A 15978-nucleotide genomic window follows, 5' to 3' on the forward strand; every position below is an offset into this window, starting at 1 on the left:
TTCGCGCCTGCGCCTGCTTCTTCGCGAATCCAAGAATGAGTCAGACGATTGTGGACACTGAGAGAGTTGCGATTTCACAGTATCGCAGGTGACAGACCTGGTTCACCTGGTAAATTTCATATTATTGTTTCTGCAGTGTTCCTAGAATTGCACGTTATCGATAGTTTTCTATATGAAAAAATTACTCTCTCTCTTCATTATTTCCAGCACAATCTGTTGCCATAGTATTTGTTATCATTGCTATGAAACATTTTAGCGGATTGGAACTCGATAGAGAAATTATCCAATAAAATGTGACGGGCGGTCGATACGCCCCTCGTGTAATTATCAGTGATACCAGATGATAATTCGTTCATTCTCTTTCTGTTTCTCTGGCGATTGCCGATTATTAATTTTAAACATGATTCATTATTGTCCGAGCTACAATTATAAGGCATCAATTTATTTTCATAACTTTTCAAATCTCTTAATCTTTGCAACTGGGCCATCCGATATTTACTTGAAGGACAGGGATAGGTTTTATATGAATATTTAATTTCACTGGGGAAATGTAATTATAGTCTTTCACATATTTATAGAAGCTTTGCGCTTTTACTCTGCGCAACCACTTTTGATCTTATGATACTTTGAAATATCGTGCCACTTTTTTAAAATATATCTATAAATCTTTTTTTTTAATAAGATGCCTGGACGTTATTTTGTATTTTTCTGATTAGAAAGACCACTGAGGAGCCGTTCAATCTTATGCAACAATCGGATTACGCGTTGTTATTGAGTTAGACGTACACGTAACAACGGTCGCTGGGTGATTCGAGTGAAACTTTAATACACAGAGACGGGTTGCAACTCATGGCAATTCCTTGCAACTCCCTATCCGTAACAGGAGACTCGGGTGTCTTGAGAAAGTATCCTAAGAAATTATTCACAGCGAAAAATTCAATGAATAACAATGAAGAAACGAATACACATTTTTTGTTACAGACTGATATACCGTCATGTTCGAATGATTCTAATCATTAATTGATTCTCAGGAGAAATGATTAACGTCAGCCGCTTAAAGATTACAACACAATAACTCAGGACATAAATGTCTCCCAACGAGTATGAAACAGACACGACGCCAAGCGTCATCGTGAAGCGTCGCAACGCCAGACGCAGGAATATAAATATGTTTACTCATGTGGATGCTGCAACTGATACCAGAGGGGCGTGTTAATCTGGCCACCATAATAATTTTTCCATCCCTAGACTCTCGGTTGTTTTCAGTCATTCTTGGTCGTAGAAGAATTAAGGGAAAGGTACGGAACGACAGGTATTGCTTCAAAGGGACCCAAGACATACATAAGTATAAACTACAGAGACTTATAGACCGTCCACGAATTCAATGTGTTTTGATGACAGTTCATAAACAATCCAAACTTTAGCCAGTTGCATTGCGTGATCTTATGGTCTGCATTGTACGATTTGCTAAGGTATGCATTGTTTGGGAACTGTCAAAAGAAATACATTGAACTCATGTACCGACTGTATATAATAATTGTCTTAAGTAAATAATGGAAGTGATGAATAGAGCATACTCTTCTATACATTACAAAATTAAATACGATTTGAATTAGGCGTGTTTGTAAGATTAGATTGTATCACGATTATTATATATGGTCTCTGACAGTGCTACGTAGTGCATAGAAATAAGATTCGAAATGGCCCGGGTAGCGGTACTTGTCGAAGATCTGGGTCACTCGGTTGGCAAATCCTGGTACTACCTAGCCCAGCGGTACTTGGGTCATCGATAATCACGAATGAATTACACTTAATTTCACATCTCTTAAACGATGACGGATAGCAGAGAGTAGTTGGCGAGAGAAAAAAGTTATATTTTTAATAGATTACTTGAAACTTCCTATTCTTTAAGAGAGTAAATGAACTTTAAGAGTAAAACGTCAGAACGGACGTGTGATTGCCTCTCACGAGGAGAAACGGTGGCATGTCCCTTGTTAGAACTTCTAGCCATGCCATGTAAAGCGGCGCCGAGACAGCACCCTTCCTAGGCATCGGCAACGTCCTGTAACGAGGAGGGATGTTTGAGTGATCAAGGAACATTATGATGGTACTTTATCTATTTTTAGAATCGATTACTTACATGACAATGAGATTCGCATCCGTTGAATTTTCTAGGAGAAGCTCCCGCAGTCGAAGATGTCTGTTTGTCTTTTCCTTCATGGCAATCAGTTCTGACTCTTTGACAGGAACTGGAAGAGTAATGTACGTTAACGTTGTTACTGTTCACTCAAAACACACAATTAGTAAAGAAAATATTCTTCTTACCATCCTCAGGATTGTTCGGATCTAGTGGCTGCTGAAAATCTGCTATGAGCAAGTCGAAGAAGCTCTTTGTCGTAGACTGGGCGGGTTTTGATACGTCTGGGATGACCTTCAGGGCGGAGTAATCAATTCGAAATTTGGACAGAAGACTTGCCATACTGCCAAAATAAAAATTTAAATTAATCTAAGCAAGTAAGGCGATGATAATACGTACAAGTGGTGTAGAGTTTAGCAGTACAAATACCTTCGTTGTTCGTATTCGAGCTCTGAATTCCTATTGGCTAGTGCAAAGACTCGTAATCGACTACTGGACCAATTACGTCTCGTGCTGATGATATACGGTAATAGCAATGTGAGACCACCGTCGTCGTACAACCACCAGACGTCTATCGTGCCCTTTTTCTGATTCTTTTGAAATTTTGTCATAGCGTTCAGGATGTCTTTAGAAATGGCTACAATATTTTGCTTATGCTCACGACGTTCTTCCGTAGGTGGATTAGGACAGTCATTCACTTCCCTCCAGCGTCGGGGCTCTGGGCTGCCAGGCATTGAGATGTCAGAGGCGCTGCTCGCTGAAGATATTGTTTTCAATTATCATCCTCAGTCTTATTCCCACAGCCATTTATTTACTTTTATTTCTTAGACTACACGTTACCTTGACTAAGCTGCGAAAAGCTTTGATTCGCCGGAAGGGCCGATGCAGATATTTTACGTTGATCTTCAGCTTCCCCCATCGCAACACCGTAATCCAGTCCTTCACTGACACGCAATAGAGCAACTGCTATGTGCATATCCAGAGCCTTGCTGTCAATGTGAAAATGAAAGAAATGAATTTTTGAAAAACTTCCAATTGTACCTAACAATAATGCTAATCACTTACTGCATCACATTAAAGTACATATTTAATTTCTCTAAGGGACAGGACACCCAGTCTTGCTTGTAGCCCATGAGCAGAATGTTGGGCCTTAATTTACCAAAACCGGAAGTCTGAAGTAAGGACGTTGCACCGTTTTGGAAACTGGTTCCGTCGATAACCGAGTAGAAAGCCTTGATCTTGTTCGTGCGGAACCATGCTGTAGATTTGACGATCATGCTGGAGCGGCTCTTATTAGACAATGGTGTCTGGGTTTAAAAAAAGATGCGTTAGCATTGTGCCCAATCGTTCTTTACGGATGACACGTTAAGATCATTCACCTCAACAATGTGACCACAAATAAGAAGACTTTGATTCTTTGTGATGTGATGAGCGAAATCGATCAGGGATGATCTGGCACTTGGTGAACCGCTCAATACCAGGAGTTGAGGTCTGTAGTTTTTCACGTGTTCCTCAACCTTATCGAGCTGTTGAACAGCTGTCAAGGCATTGTTATAAGTCTGAGCTTGCGTAGTAGAACCCCAGTTGACATCTGAAAGCAAAATTTTCGCGTTTAACGCTGTTATGCCAAAAAGCTAGAACGATTTGATCATTGTTAATATTATTTTTACCGGGTTTTCTGTAGGAGACTACGAGGTACAGTGCGAGTACAGTAGAGAGTGTGATCAGCGCAGTCCACCAGGAGATCAGAAACATGACAGCCACACAGAGAATGGCACCGGCAAGACTGAGCCACATGTTATAGTACTAGAAAAACAATAAAAAAATTAATTACTGGATTCAAAAGATCTTTATTGGATGAGTTCATACATACTTTGAAGGTAGGTCGCCATCCGATAGGCTTCACTAACGATGCGTGAAATGTACTAAAATTCACCAGAGTATAGGCAGCCAAGAAAAAATTGGAAATTAGTGGTGCTATGGCGTTTAGCTTGGCTATAAAAAAAGGAATAAAAGATGTGGATGAAGAAAGAGTGAAAAAGTAAATGAGAAAGTATAATGGAAAGCGCTTCATGGATATAATGTACCCATTAGGATGAAACCAACGACGATGACAAAGGTCAGAAGGTATCCTCTGATTGGTTCCTTTCCCCTCTCTCCACTGAACCACCTAATCCCAGGATAAAGTTCATCCAGACAAAGAGCCTGGAAGACTTTAGGGGCTGAAACTAGAGAGGCCAATGCACTGGACAGGGTGGCAGCAAAGCATCCAGCATAGATCAATGGCCCAAAGGCAGACACGAGTTCGATAACCTGGAAATTGTTGTGGCTACCGTGGGTGCAGTTTCTCGAGCAGTTAAAATCGGTACCATATATACTCCAAGCTCGTTCAGTATGGTTCCAGGAAACATGAGTATCATTTTCCTGGAGTATGGTATAATTACGGATATCAGCGACAGACTGGAAGATTCGTGAGTCGTTAAATAGATTTTGTAAATCCTGAAGATTCCCAGAAGCGTCGCGAAGGACGCTGGCGCCCACCATGAACGCCATCAGGATATAAGTCAAAGTAGTAACCAGTATAGCCAAAAGTGTCCCCTTGGGTATGGCTGTTTGGGGATCCTGATACAAATAAATTGACCTGGATTAAATTCCGTTGTTGATTTGTTTTAATATCGACTGATTGGAAACAGTAGATCACCTTTAAATCTCCAGATATATTAGCACCAGCCAGGATACCAGTAGCGGCTGGGAAGAAGATGGCCAGGACGGAAAAGAAATTATGTTCAACACCCTCCTTAAGCCTGTAATCCGGATAAAAATTTTCCCGAAAGAGTGCAGCATTGTAGCCAATGAAACCCTTGGCTCTCTCCTCGTCGTTCTTAGGTCCCAGGAAGCTCCCCACGATAAAATCTCCAATTGCTACCAAGAGGATCACCAGGAGCCCAAATTGAGCCTTAGCTTCCCATTCCATGCCCACCATGACAATCATCAGGAGTAAAACGATGGTCACGCATCCTGTAAGAAATTTTCTTAATATAGAACATTCGTGCGCTTAATTAACTAAGATCAAGATTCTCTTACCTATTATCCGGATATCCGTATTGCCACAATTTGTAATACATAACCCATTTGAATGCAGGCAGTCAACCATACTCTCGCAGAATCCCACAACGTACATAGCGCAAGCAACGGCATTTGCAAGTGAGAAGATCAATCCAATAGATCCACCAAACTCTGGTCCAAGTGATCTGGAGATCATGTAGTAGGTACCACCTGCGATTGCGTGATTGCTCCAGGAATATCAATAAATCACCATAAAGAAGCTGGAGTATAATTTAAGAATTACCTCCTTTTATAAGTCCGTTTGTACTGATAGCCGACATCGACAAGGACGTTATCGTCGTGACAACCGTTGTCGTCAGTATCAAGAGTACGGCTTCTCCTGAGATAATTCCTCCATAGATTCAAAGACTACCAATCAACGTGATTAATCATAGACAATCAATTTCAGGGTGATAAACTTACCTACGCCAGCTTGAGCTACGACCCAGGAGAGTCTCAGGAATAGCATCACGCCCCAGATATTGAGTAGGCATCTCATAAGGACACCCTGAATCCATCCAAATTTTATCCCAGTGGTAGGTTGCTTCGAGATACTCTGAGGGAGGCTGTGAGAGCCTGAACCCTGGACATAAACGTTTAATAGTATGAGCTATAGGCATAGGTCACATAAGACATCTCATATCTCAAATCCGTCAGGTTCTCCTAGCATCTCGTTTAACCAGCTGCGATGGGTAAATGGAGATTTAGAGTTAGGCGCTTATCACTATGTCGAGGTGAATCAACTGGCAGAGAAGGGTCGCCAAGCGACCAATGAAGACTAACAATTTACGTAATAATAGGCTCTCGGACGCGCTACCATATGTACGTGCCTGTCCCTGACACTCCGTGGATAGGTCTCAGGTCAGGGGTCAGGTTTTGTTCAACCTTACGATATTATCTAAACCATAGGGAATTAAGTAGAATAATCTACTGTGTGTTAGTTATAGGTTAAATCTTGTGACAGCTCGCGTAGGTTTTTAATTTCACGTAGAATGTCACCATCAGATTATATTCGATAAACTCAATCTTCTCATTGCTCGCCATTACTTGCTATTACCAGTAGTCGGATAAGAGATTTGTCATCCTCGTCATTTAATTATTTCGAGCTTACATGAATGCCCCTGACTATTTTAACTTGACCGAGCTGCGGCCTAGAGAAGTATTAGGCGGAATATAGGAGTGATGCCAGTGTATATATGTTTCTCCAGGAATGTGGTGGGAGAATTGGAGATGCCGAACGAACTGAAATTTTAGAATTAGTTCTAAAAGCGTATAACTCAACGATTAATTAGTGACCCAAATGCATTTCAATAAATCGAAAATAGTACGAGATGTAACTGTAAAATATAAGTGTTGAGTGTATAATACTACGATGGTCAAACCTCGATTGATAATTAGTTGCTTAATAAAGTCTGAGTAATCAGACTTTTTGCACATTAATACTACACAGTTTTAGTTAATTTTCGGTTTATATAAATTTCACATTTTTAATATGGCACAACTGACGATCAAACAGTTTACAACCGATTTTTCACGGTTGTATCGATCCGTTGGGGGCGCCATAATACAGGACTTGTCGCATGAGTCACTTCGTAGAGATATTCGAAAAGAATGCAAAGCTTAAAATCATTATTGCACCTTGTTAAGAAGCGTAGACTCGTGAAGTTCATCGAGAGTGGGCCGATGAGCAGCTTGAATGCTCAAAACGTTCCTGTAGTTATCAAGTCTTGGTAAAGCTTCCCTCGTCATGTTCCTGAGGGATTTCCGAGTCTCTTGTTCCCCGAGGAGGCTCGCTCGACCTTCGAGACTGTCTACCCGATTCACATGGAACCTGGTGCGTCTGACTGGTTTCAACTCGACATCCACAGCCTCGACGTCCTTGTTCTTCCCGTTCTCGTGAAGCATCATCTTCTGGAAGTATAAACGACTAAAAAGATATACAATTCCTTTTCTTGTTTTATAATTAACGAAGGCGAAGCTAGTATTCTCTGCCTTATGTAGAGTACATCAATTAGTTAATATGGGCACCGTGTGGGCTGGCAATTATCAAATTATTCTTGTTTACAACGCCCGTACTCAATTAGAGCTCGAACGGTATGTCCTTAATCGAGTGGACTTATGAAATTACTAATCAACCTATCCCTTGCAAAGTTAATACGTACAAATATGTCAAACAGGCCGGTTTCCTCTTGTCCTTAAAAGTAACACAAACTTTTCACCCCTGTCAGGACACCAGACACGTGGACCACTTGCACAAATGTGACACGGCTTTGTTTTTACAGACCGATCTATTATTGATTCTAGAATACGATTTTGTGTATTGTATATTTCACAATGATTTTAAAAATTCGAGGTTCATTCACGTTAGTATTGGAGTCTTTGAAATATGAGAACGCAAAGATGCATCGCTGCATCGACGAGCGTCGCGGGCGTGAATGGTGATGTCGAGGCGACGAGAAGCCTCGTAGGATGAAGAGAACGAGAAGAGAGGAGAGGAGAGAAATAGTAAATGAACAGAACACGCGTGCCAGGGTCACATGTCGCGGAAAAACTGGCTCGCACCTATGTCTCGCGAATACCCGAGACCTAGGTTGCTTCGCATCAACCCCTCGTATGTAGTCTTCCTTATGTAGATATATATGGGCGCATGAGAGACGTTGTATATGGACGCTTTAGTAACGCCAGGAGGTCTTGTACGAAAAGCCTACGTATTTTAGTTCTCTTGATGGGGGTATTTGATGTTGTCCTTTTTCTCTTTCAGGATCCTGTTGCATTCGTCTGGCTCACGCCACGCATGCGCAGTTGGTGTTCTATATTCACCCTTCTACTCCTGTTTGATTTCCTATAGACGTTAGTCGATGCCGTTAAACAAGTAAGGGCTCTTGGTCATTATATACTAGTGGGGTAAGGTGGGGATCCATACAGCAATGATTCATCTGCGAGGGGTGAAATTCAGTATGATGGAAATTGATGGTAGTATTTTTTTCTACTGGTTTTTCTTATGAATCGATGATGAACATTCGTGGAATGTTTCGGGAGATTAACAAAGGAGAATTATGCTAGATGGAAATAGATTTTTATTGATTCCACTCTTTTCTTCCTTTTTAATATCATTCCTTTCCTGCTCTCCTTGTTATTTTATGATTAAGGATAACGAAAACAAATCAGCTGTCGCTGAATCCAGTAAAAACTAAATCGATTGCAGCTTGCACGTCTCCGTTTGTAAATTGTAATGCTTGAACGTTAACAGCATCATCGTGGAGGCCGATCTCGTGCATCTGACTAAGCTGTCGCTGAAGGTCAGCATGTTGCAGTAAAAGTGGTGGCAGTACTGGCGGTAATTCCTGTGTCATGGTAGACGCCAACGGAGGACTAGTTGTGGCCGGTGACGGTGTTGCCGCCACTTGTGCGGATGCGAAGGCCTGTTGCATTGCTTGGGTAAACATTTCTGTGGTTATGAGGGCGGAGTTGGAACTGGCAGCGGATGTTGATGAGGAAGAACCGGAAATGGGAAATGCACGAGCACCAGCTCTTGAGAGTGCTGCAGCAAGCTGCGCCGTTGTGATTCCTGAGTTTGAACGATTTGCTCTGATCAGGTTCGAGGTTTGAGCAGAATCTGATGACTGAGATGAATCACCGGCCATTTCTTCGTCATCGCTCAAATTATCCAGGCTGTACGAGTATGCAGTGTGTTGGGTACTTGATGTTAATGCATTGTTACCTGATACTGCATTGTTATGTACTTCCTCATGTACTGCACTAGCTAGATGTCGAGCAGCCTCAACAAGGACTGGATGTAGTTCTGCAATTCTGCATGTTAACATATAAAGAGAATGATACATTTCAGTTTTTGTAAAAAGTTGAATATTTACACACCTGCGTACTGTGCCTGAGTCTGTGAAATGAGCCATCAGGTCTGGATCTTGAAGTACAGCAATAGCTACAGAGTCTTCGCTCAGTCCCCGACACGAGGAAATAATATTTTCAATTACCTCAGGACGTTTACTCAAACGCTACATGTGTGAAAAGACACAATTGCATACTATAATATTGAAGTAATATATAAAAAGAAATTTCCAAACAAATATGGATGACTAATTACATGCAATGCACCACGATGAGCAGGATTTTCATTAAATGATCGAAACGCTGTTGCCAGCTGTACAATATTGCTCTCGGATATGGATTTGGCAGGAACTGGAATTTCTGGATCCTTTTTTTTAAGTACATGCACAGTGGCACCATCCTTTAGACCAGCAGATTCCAGTGTAACATCATCTTCCAAAATGCAACCACAGTAAACAAGCTCTGTAAGTAACAAAACATTAATCAATGATCTTCAATAAAATCTTGCTTTGTCATCGTACCAAGAGTATCTTTAGGCAGGTTAATACGTTCAGCAGTATCCAGTTTGAGTTGTTCTACTTTAGATTTCGAATTAACTCCCTTAAGTTTAATTGTACTAAAACTCTGAGGAGTTAAACGTACTCCAAGTAATAAATCCATAACGAATAATCCCAGATAATCAGACCTCACTGACAGTCAATCAAAAAACTGCCAAAACAATACTGTCAACAGAGCTGTCAATGTCCATCAGAAGTGGGGAAATGAGGGCGCTGCAGTCTGAATACGTATAAAACTAAAGAACCACCCAAACACCAATTAAATATAATTAAAAGATTATCACTGCAACGGCGTATTATTGAATACTTTATCAATAAACTGTTGCAGTAATTAGAGGAGTAAAAATTTCTATTATTTCATATCTAATCACTAACTTTCCGCTACTTTTATTCTATTAATATAAAACGCCGCGAGATAGCGTTGCTATTATATGAATCACGGCAGAGTTCAGCAGAGTTTCAATGGCGATTTCATTTTCTATGATGCTAGTACGCAGTGAGCCATTGCTCGTAGGCAATGAGTGTTTTCCAAAAACATTCATTAAAGTTTGATAGTGTTTCTCACTCTTTCTGCTGAATATTTTGCCCCGTATAAACATTTATACCAATTTATACCACAAGAAAGTGATAATACAGAAGTGCATTGTAGCGGTAAACGTGGAAACAAAGGCGATATTTTCCTGATTAAACGGATATTTGCCTTGTGTTGAGTTGCGGGCGAAATCGTTGCCGGTGGCAAATGAAATATTTTAGACCCGGGACGAATCTGTTCGTTGAGGAAGGCGAAGACTGTTATATACTTGACAATTAGCGGTGAGTCTCTTTTTAGATTTTAGATAATTAACTGATTAGATTAGTAATTGTAATTTCTAATGCCGGCTTGCGTTCCCGCCTTGAACATTGACTCCTCTTACGTTGGATCAGGTAGCGATGCGCCGGTACAGCTTAGTTATTCACTTTTTTTTTAACTCTAATACTCAGTTTTGTTATTTGTGCTGTGTCACAATAGTTGAGTTATATATATTAATTATGATCTAATAATGTGGAACAGATCATCATATAATCATTCTACGCGTTTTTTTTTCGTGATTCTTTTTTCTTCTTTTTTTTCTGCTGTGTAATTTCCTTCTCGCCCTTACAATTAGTGATAGAGTTCTTTTACTGCTTGAATTAAGCATTCAGGACATAGGAGAAATCACGTTTTACTTTTCGCTTATCTCTGTTGCAGCAATCTGTCTTCTTAGTGAATGCTATCTCAATTTGATTGTAGTCGTTTTCCAAAAGACGTACGAACTTTCCTTAACCTTCTCCGTTTTTATAAGAGAGGTTTAGTTAGTGAATTATGTATAATTGTATGTTCTCTTGTTCTTTTCTTCCAGGAGTGGCTGAAACTATATAGAGAATGGCAGATACAGGAAAGAAACCGGATCTAACATCAGATACACAAGATACCTACTATGAAGGTACTGAGACGCAGGATCCTACTCAGTTGCAGAATCAACCCAGTGAGGTAGTAAATGAGTCACTTAACGAAAGCCAAGATTTTTGTTTGATCGATGAGGGGGCTGAGGACTCGATAGAGGAAAACCCTGAAGTTGACTCTAAAAGTTTTAAAGCTGTACCAGTCTTAAAGGATGATAAGGATGATGTTATTGACAAGGTTATGGAGAATATTTCACTGGAATTGGAGAAGAGTATAGTTGATAAAGATTACTCACATGCCAAGAAAAATGTTTCTAGCGATGAAGACGAAGTTGTTCAGGGTACACCTCCTCATACTAGTTCGCCAACTAGAAAAGAATCTTTGATTACTGTTAGAAGTACGCCACATAAGAGGAAGGCAGAATTGGATGATGAACCAAAAAGAAAAATAGCAAAGATTCAGCATGAAGATGATCCTTTAATCTTGGATAAAAAAGAATCCATTGACAAGGATTCTGACGTGTCAGTGAACAAAGAGAAAAGTATACCTGGTGATTCAGTTATCCTAGAAGACACACAAGCATTACAACCTGTCAGTCAGACTCAGTCTGAGAACGATGATAGTGCTATAATCGCAGAATCACAAGAAACGCAAGATGACCTTAGGTTAATATTGGAAAACAGTCAGGATGCTTCTGTGGAGGTTGTACAAGACACCCAGAAAATTCTTATTGAGCAAAAGACCAATTCGGATGACACTCTTCCTTTGGATGAAAAAAGTGTACAGGATGAGAAGAAAGAAACAAAAGAAGAGCAAATATGTCCAAAAGAAACTAATGGATCTGCTGTTACTGAAAATAAATCAAACAAGGCAACTCCAGATGAACCTGATAATAGTATAAAACCTCAGGTATCCTCTGAGAAGTCTATATTGTCTACTCCTGAAAAACCAAAAAGCCCCTGTAAGGATAATCTTGCAGAAACCAAAAGGAAAGAGTTGAATAAAACGCCGGAAAATACAAAAACGTCCGAATCGCATGTAAGAAATTTGGCAGAATCCATGGAAGTGGATGAAGCAGATGAAAAGGAGGAATCAAAAATACAAATGGAAGAAACACCAGCGCCACCTGGCAAATCGAATAAATCACGTATGAGCATTGAAGTAATTTTCGACCGAAAGTCAATTAACCAAGATCAGAAGGTACGGTCAGCAGAACTTGTAGAAATCGATGAAGATGGTGAGAAAATTGTATTGGACTCATCTCAAGAGGAATTGGGAGTGCAATCTGTAGAGAAAGGAGTACCTATTAACAAAATCACAGATGACACAGTGTATAAGAGTTGTTACGATAGTAAAAGTAGTAGTGACTTGAGTTACAAATCTATAGGAACATCAGCAACAAAGGAGTTGACAACTGATATAAGCTCGGTTAATTCAAATTCAGGAGAATATCGACTGACCAATGGCAGCAGCGGCTCTGCCAAACAGGATACTGATTGTACAGAGAGTGTCAAATCTGATATAATACTTGAGGAATCTAGAGATGATAGTAACGTACCTATAATCAAATCTTTTAGCCAGAGTCCAATAAAAAAATTAAAGCTAAGTGGGCTGTCAACATTTTCAGGAAAAACAACTGACCATCCAGAATTACTGAGTATTAGTGCCAATATTACTGACAGTGAGGGTGAAGTCTCTCTTGCCGATGACTTAACAAAGTCTCAAGAAGTGTCAGGTGCATTAAAAACATTCCCTGTGGAAAAAGAATTCGGTATCTACATGAGGTTAAAATGCCTTTTACATGTCGATGAAAATACCAAAGAGCTTGTCAGTAAGGAAGTAGTAAGTGCAAATTGTGATGCCGTAATGGATTCATTTGTCACTCGAAGAAGGAATAGTGATCAGTCTGCATGCTTAGCTGACATATCTGGCAACGATAACAAGGATACATCTCCAGGATCTGTGAATAGCAATTGTCAACCCTACAAACTTCATCCATCCAGACTGTCTATGGCATCGACAGTAAGTTCTTCGAGTTCTGTATCCAGTGCAGCTTCACTGGCTGCGAAACTCATACAGAAGGACAATGCGCACTTTATGCTACCAAGGGGACCAGCAAAACATGCTAAAAAACCAAATCACGAATGTCAGCAAAATGTTTCAAGCGATGAGAAAACTTCAAGTGATGAACAATTTGACCGGCTCGTAGGCGAATGGAAAAATAGCAAGGCTATCCTGGTGAACACTTTACGTTTGGTAAATGCTGAACTTCATGGAGTAGAACTTCACAATGGGACTGTAGAACGCTCTGAGGATTCCCTCAAGACGATACACTCTTCTACACCAGATATAGAGCACCAAGATGAGATAGAGAAGCCACAAATAAGTACCCCTAAGAGCACGAAAAAAGGAAGTGTAAGAGTAACTAAGAGGACGACTCGGAGCAAGGGTAGTAAATTATCCCGTTCTAATGTTCTAGCAAAAGCATCGCCAAAGCCAAATTCTAATGTAGCATTGCAGGATGCCGTTAAGAGTAGTTCTGACACCGTTGTGGCGCCTTCTGCAAAGACTATGACGAATTCCTCGACGCCAGTCAAGCAAGGGGGCATCAGCGTCGAGACTCTAAGAAGTTCAACACCCCAAAATGTACCTAGTGATGATCTCATCGGTAAGGAAGTCTTCGCCAAGTGGTCGGACAACAATTACTACCCTGGCACCGTGATTAGTAAGACCAAGGTCAAGCTTAAGGTGCATTTCCACGATGGTAAAACTAAACTACTTATAGAGGATTTTGTTATTCCTGTACCAAAAACTCTGAACGAAGGTCTTTCCGTCTACGCTATTAATAAGGAAAGCGGTTACGGATCGTGTGGCATTATTGTCGACTCCGAAGTTGAGGATCAAGTGACCTATTACACTGTTGAGACCGATGAAGGTGAGAAACTACGTGTTCAAGTAAAGGACATCTTCTTGACAGCTGATCAGGCTCAAGTTCTTAGAGAGGAAGTGAACTCACAGACAAAGAGTTTGCCATCGACACCACAACGCTTGAGTCAAGTCACCCTGGACAATATCGTCGATGGTAAACGACGTTCTAAGAGGATTGGCGTTGCTCTACCCTCCACACCAAAATCCAGACGTGGCACAGGTGGTGTTAGCGTCAAAACAGAGGACATGCCAGAACCCTCCGTTTCTGGAGTAGCCACTAGGTTGCTAGCGAAAGTAGAAAATGAAACAGAAAAGACAAGTGACTCAAATTCTTCTGCAATTGAGGATAAGGATATTCAGGACACAAAGACCATCCACGGAGTGGAACCAGAAATTATTGGAACTCCATACGAACAAGTGACTAAGGGCCCACAAAATAGAGTAAAGGGAAAACCTAGGAGTAAAAAAAATACCGAGGATAAGGAGATGATCGCAATGCTTGGTCCTATTCCTAATTCTAATATATTCAAAGGGGTCTCCTTTGTATTAACCTGCGCCTCCGTTCAGACTATAGACAGATACAGAACTGAAGTCGAGGAGCCAAATTTATCATCAGAATCAGAACCAGGAACAGAGAACGAAGAGGAGTGGATAAAGACTCCCTTTGTCAGGGATAGATTAAAGAAACAGATTATTGCTGGTGGTGGACGCGTCTATGATGATCTTGAACAAGTTCCTCGAGATGATTATAAGAAGATTAAACTCATAACAAACATACCAAACCTGACAGCGAAGAGTATAGAGTGCCTATCACTTGGTATTCCTGCTTATAATCACAATTGGATTATACGCTGTTGTCAACAGGTATATATATCATCTATCTCTTAATAGTATTGATAATTGTCAATAATTTGTAATTGAAATAACATCATCCATCTTTTCTAGAACAAAATGCTTAATCCTGATGAAAATATTCTGCCAGCCGGATGGAGTCTTGGCAAGAGATCCTATGTCGACATGTTTCAACCTCGCAAAACGAAACCATTTAACCACGCTGTTATCGTAATTCCAATCTTACGTCACGAGAAGCTCTTCCAAGTATTCTGGGGCAGGATCTGCGAAAATGCTGGTGCCAAGGTGATACACGTGGACGATCCAGGTACCTTTACAAAGAATAAGATCTTAAATAGACATTGGAAATATTTTAGTATATTTATATTTCCTTTTATTTATTTTTATCCAGCACAAAACTTCGAGGGTGCCACTGTCGTCGTTACCAATAATAGATGTCCATCCTGGGTCGTAGAGAAAGCTAATAATTGGGAAATTCCTTTGGTCTCGACGACCTGGGTCGTACAATGTCTTGTGGAAGGTAACATTTGCCCTTGTGATACGCTTCCAAGTTTCAAGTACACATACGTTCGATCTTAAAGGATTTGTATCGTGATTAATTTTCTAAGATCCTTCTTGTTTACTATTTTCTTCTCTTTTCTATCCTCATTTTCTACAGTGTTTAAATATGTGTGATTCGCAATTGTTGCGACCGACCAACTAAAAAGATTTTAATGAACTAGACCGACTGAAATGTTTGATACTTTCATGAATGACAGATGTCATTAATCAATGTTTTAATTTGTTTCTATGCAAGAGAGTAAGTATTCTTTTTTCTTGTTTGTTATGACACTAACTGTGTTATCAACTAAAGGAAAAAGAATCAAAATTGACATCAACTTGACGGTCATCAATTGAGAAAAAAGGTTTAAATTTATGTGGGAATTTCACTTTACGTAAAACGAGATGAGTCGTTTTACGTAATGATGATTATACCTTTATCTATACATATTTATATGTATACAAGGTACAGTGCATGTGCATATATATGTAGTTTCATTTTTATTATATAAATAGTAAATACTATGTACAGTTTTTTCTGGCGATAAAATATATTGACATATTTTGGCAATTCTTCTAGTTGTGTTCTA

General features: G+C 40.1%; 3 protein-coding genes and 1 long non-coding RNA gene across 6 annotated transcripts; 2 read left to right on the forward strand and 2 right to left on the reverse strand.

Annotated features, from left to right (window-relative positions):
• Positions 1 to 421: 421 nt before the first annotated feature.
• Positions 422 to 7944, reverse strand: LOC107268325 (bumetanide-sensitive sodium-(potassium)-chloride cotransporter). Of its 2 annotated transcripts, XM_025085637.1 has the most exons (16): positions 7405 to 7944; positions 6881 to 7153; positions 5666 to 5825; positions 5487 to 5594; positions 5222 to 5413; positions 4839 to 5155; positions 4225 to 4759; positions 4011 to 4132; positions 3808 to 3943; positions 3517 to 3728; positions 3203 to 3444; positions 2978 to 3126; positions 2567 to 2894; positions 2326 to 2480; positions 2141 to 2249; positions 422 to 2062 (listed from the first exon to the last, which is right to left on the reverse strand). In XM_025085637.1, the coding sequence occupies exons 2-16, from the start codon at positions 7148 to 7150 to the stop codon at positions 1927 to 1929; spliced, it is 3171 nt and encodes a 1056-aa protein (XP_024941405.1). In that variant the 5' UTR covers positions 7151 to 7153; positions 7405 to 7944; the 3' UTR covers positions 422 to 1926. The 2 variants fall into 2 exon arrangements, with proteins under 2 accessions (XP_024941405.1, XP_024941406.1); XM_025085638.1 differs by lacking the exon at positions 7405 to 7944 and having other exon boundaries at positions 1927 to 2062; positions 5487 to 5582; positions 6881 to 7150.
• Positions 2001 to 2679, forward strand: LOC107268327. Its single transcript, XR_001537810.2, has 3 exons — positions 2001 to 2107; positions 2176 to 2262; positions 2335 to 2679. It is a non-coding gene; the product is annotated as an uncharacterized LOC107268327 (long non-coding RNA).
• A 357-nt stretch (positions 7945 to 8301) lies between the features above and the next one.
• Positions 8302 to 9831, reverse strand: LOC107268329 (ubiquitin-like protein 7). The gene is made up of 4 exons (XM_015741006.2): positions 9610 to 9831; positions 9345 to 9550; positions 9119 to 9255; positions 8302 to 9052 (listed from the first exon to the last, which is right to left on the reverse strand). The coding sequence occupies exons 1-4, from the start codon at positions 9746 to 9748 to the stop codon at positions 8407 to 8409; spliced, it is 1128 nt and encodes a 375-aa protein (XP_015596492.1). The 5' UTR covers positions 9749 to 9831; the 3' UTR covers positions 8302 to 8406.
• On the forward strand, positions 9417 to 15959 carry LOC107268328 (titin homolog). Of its 2 annotated transcripts, none has more exons than XM_025085627.1 (4): positions 9417 to 9552; positions 11025 to 14860; positions 14942 to 15155; positions 15240 to 15959. In XM_025085627.1, the coding sequence occupies exons 2-4, from the start codon at positions 11048 to 11050 to the stop codon at positions 15425 to 15427; spliced, it is 4215 nt and encodes a 1404-aa protein (XP_024941395.1). In that variant the 5' UTR covers positions 9417 to 9552; positions 11025 to 11047; the 3' UTR covers positions 15428 to 15959. The 2 variants fall into 2 exon arrangements, with proteins under 2 accessions (XP_024941395.1, XP_015596488.1); XM_015741002.2 differs by lacking the exon at positions 9417 to 9552 and adding an exon at positions 10117 to 10458.
• Positions 15960 to 15978: the final 19 nt, after the last annotated feature.

This window comes from Cephus cinctus, unplaced genomic scaffold, assembly GCF_000341935.2.
Source record: "Cephus cinctus unplaced genomic scaffold, Ccin1 Ccin1_scaffold0515, whole genome shotgun sequence".
Taxonomy (NCBI): Eukaryota; Metazoa; Arthropoda; class Insecta; order Hymenoptera; family Cephidae; genus Cephus; species Cephus cinctus.

Excerpts from the sequence above, each read along its gene's own strand:
- LOC107268325 (XM_025085637.1), bottom strand. The coding sequence starts at position 7,150 with ATGATGCTTCACGAGAACGGGAAGAACAAGGACGTCGAGGCTGTGGAT. Across the intron at positions 4,760-4,838 it reads ATATATCTGGAGATTTAAAG|GATCCCCAAACAGCCATACC; the intron begins GTGATCTACTGT and ends TATTTGTATCAG. Across the intron at positions 3,944-4,010 it reads GATGGCGACCTACCTTCAAA|TACTATAACATGTGGCTCAG; the intron begins GTATGTATGAAC and ends TTGTTTTTCTAG.
- LOC107268329 (XM_015741006.2), bottom strand. The coding sequence starts at position 9,748 with ATGGATTTATTACTTGGAGTACGTTTAACTCCTCAGAGTTTTAGTACA. Across the intron at positions 9,551-9,609 it reads CCTGCCTAAAGATACTCTTG|AGCTTGTTTACTGTGGTTGC; the intron begins GTACGATGACAA and ends TGTTACTTACAG. Across the intron at positions 9,053-9,118 it reads GACTCAGGCACAGTACGCAG|AATTGCAGAACTACATCCAG; the intron begins GTGTGTAAATAT and ends GTTAACATGCAG.
- LOC107268328 (XM_025085627.1), top strand. The coding sequence starts at position 11,048 with ATGGCAGATACAGGAAAGAAACCGGATCTAACATCAGATACACAAGAT. Across the intron at positions 14,861-14,941 it reads TTATACGCTGTTGTCAACAG|AACAAAATGCTTAATCCTGA; the intron begins GTATATATATCA and ends CATCTTTTCTAG. Across the intron at positions 15,156-15,239 it reads GATACACGTGGACGATCCAG|CACAAAACTTCGAGGGTGCC; the intron begins GTACCTTTACAA and ends ATTTTTATCCAG.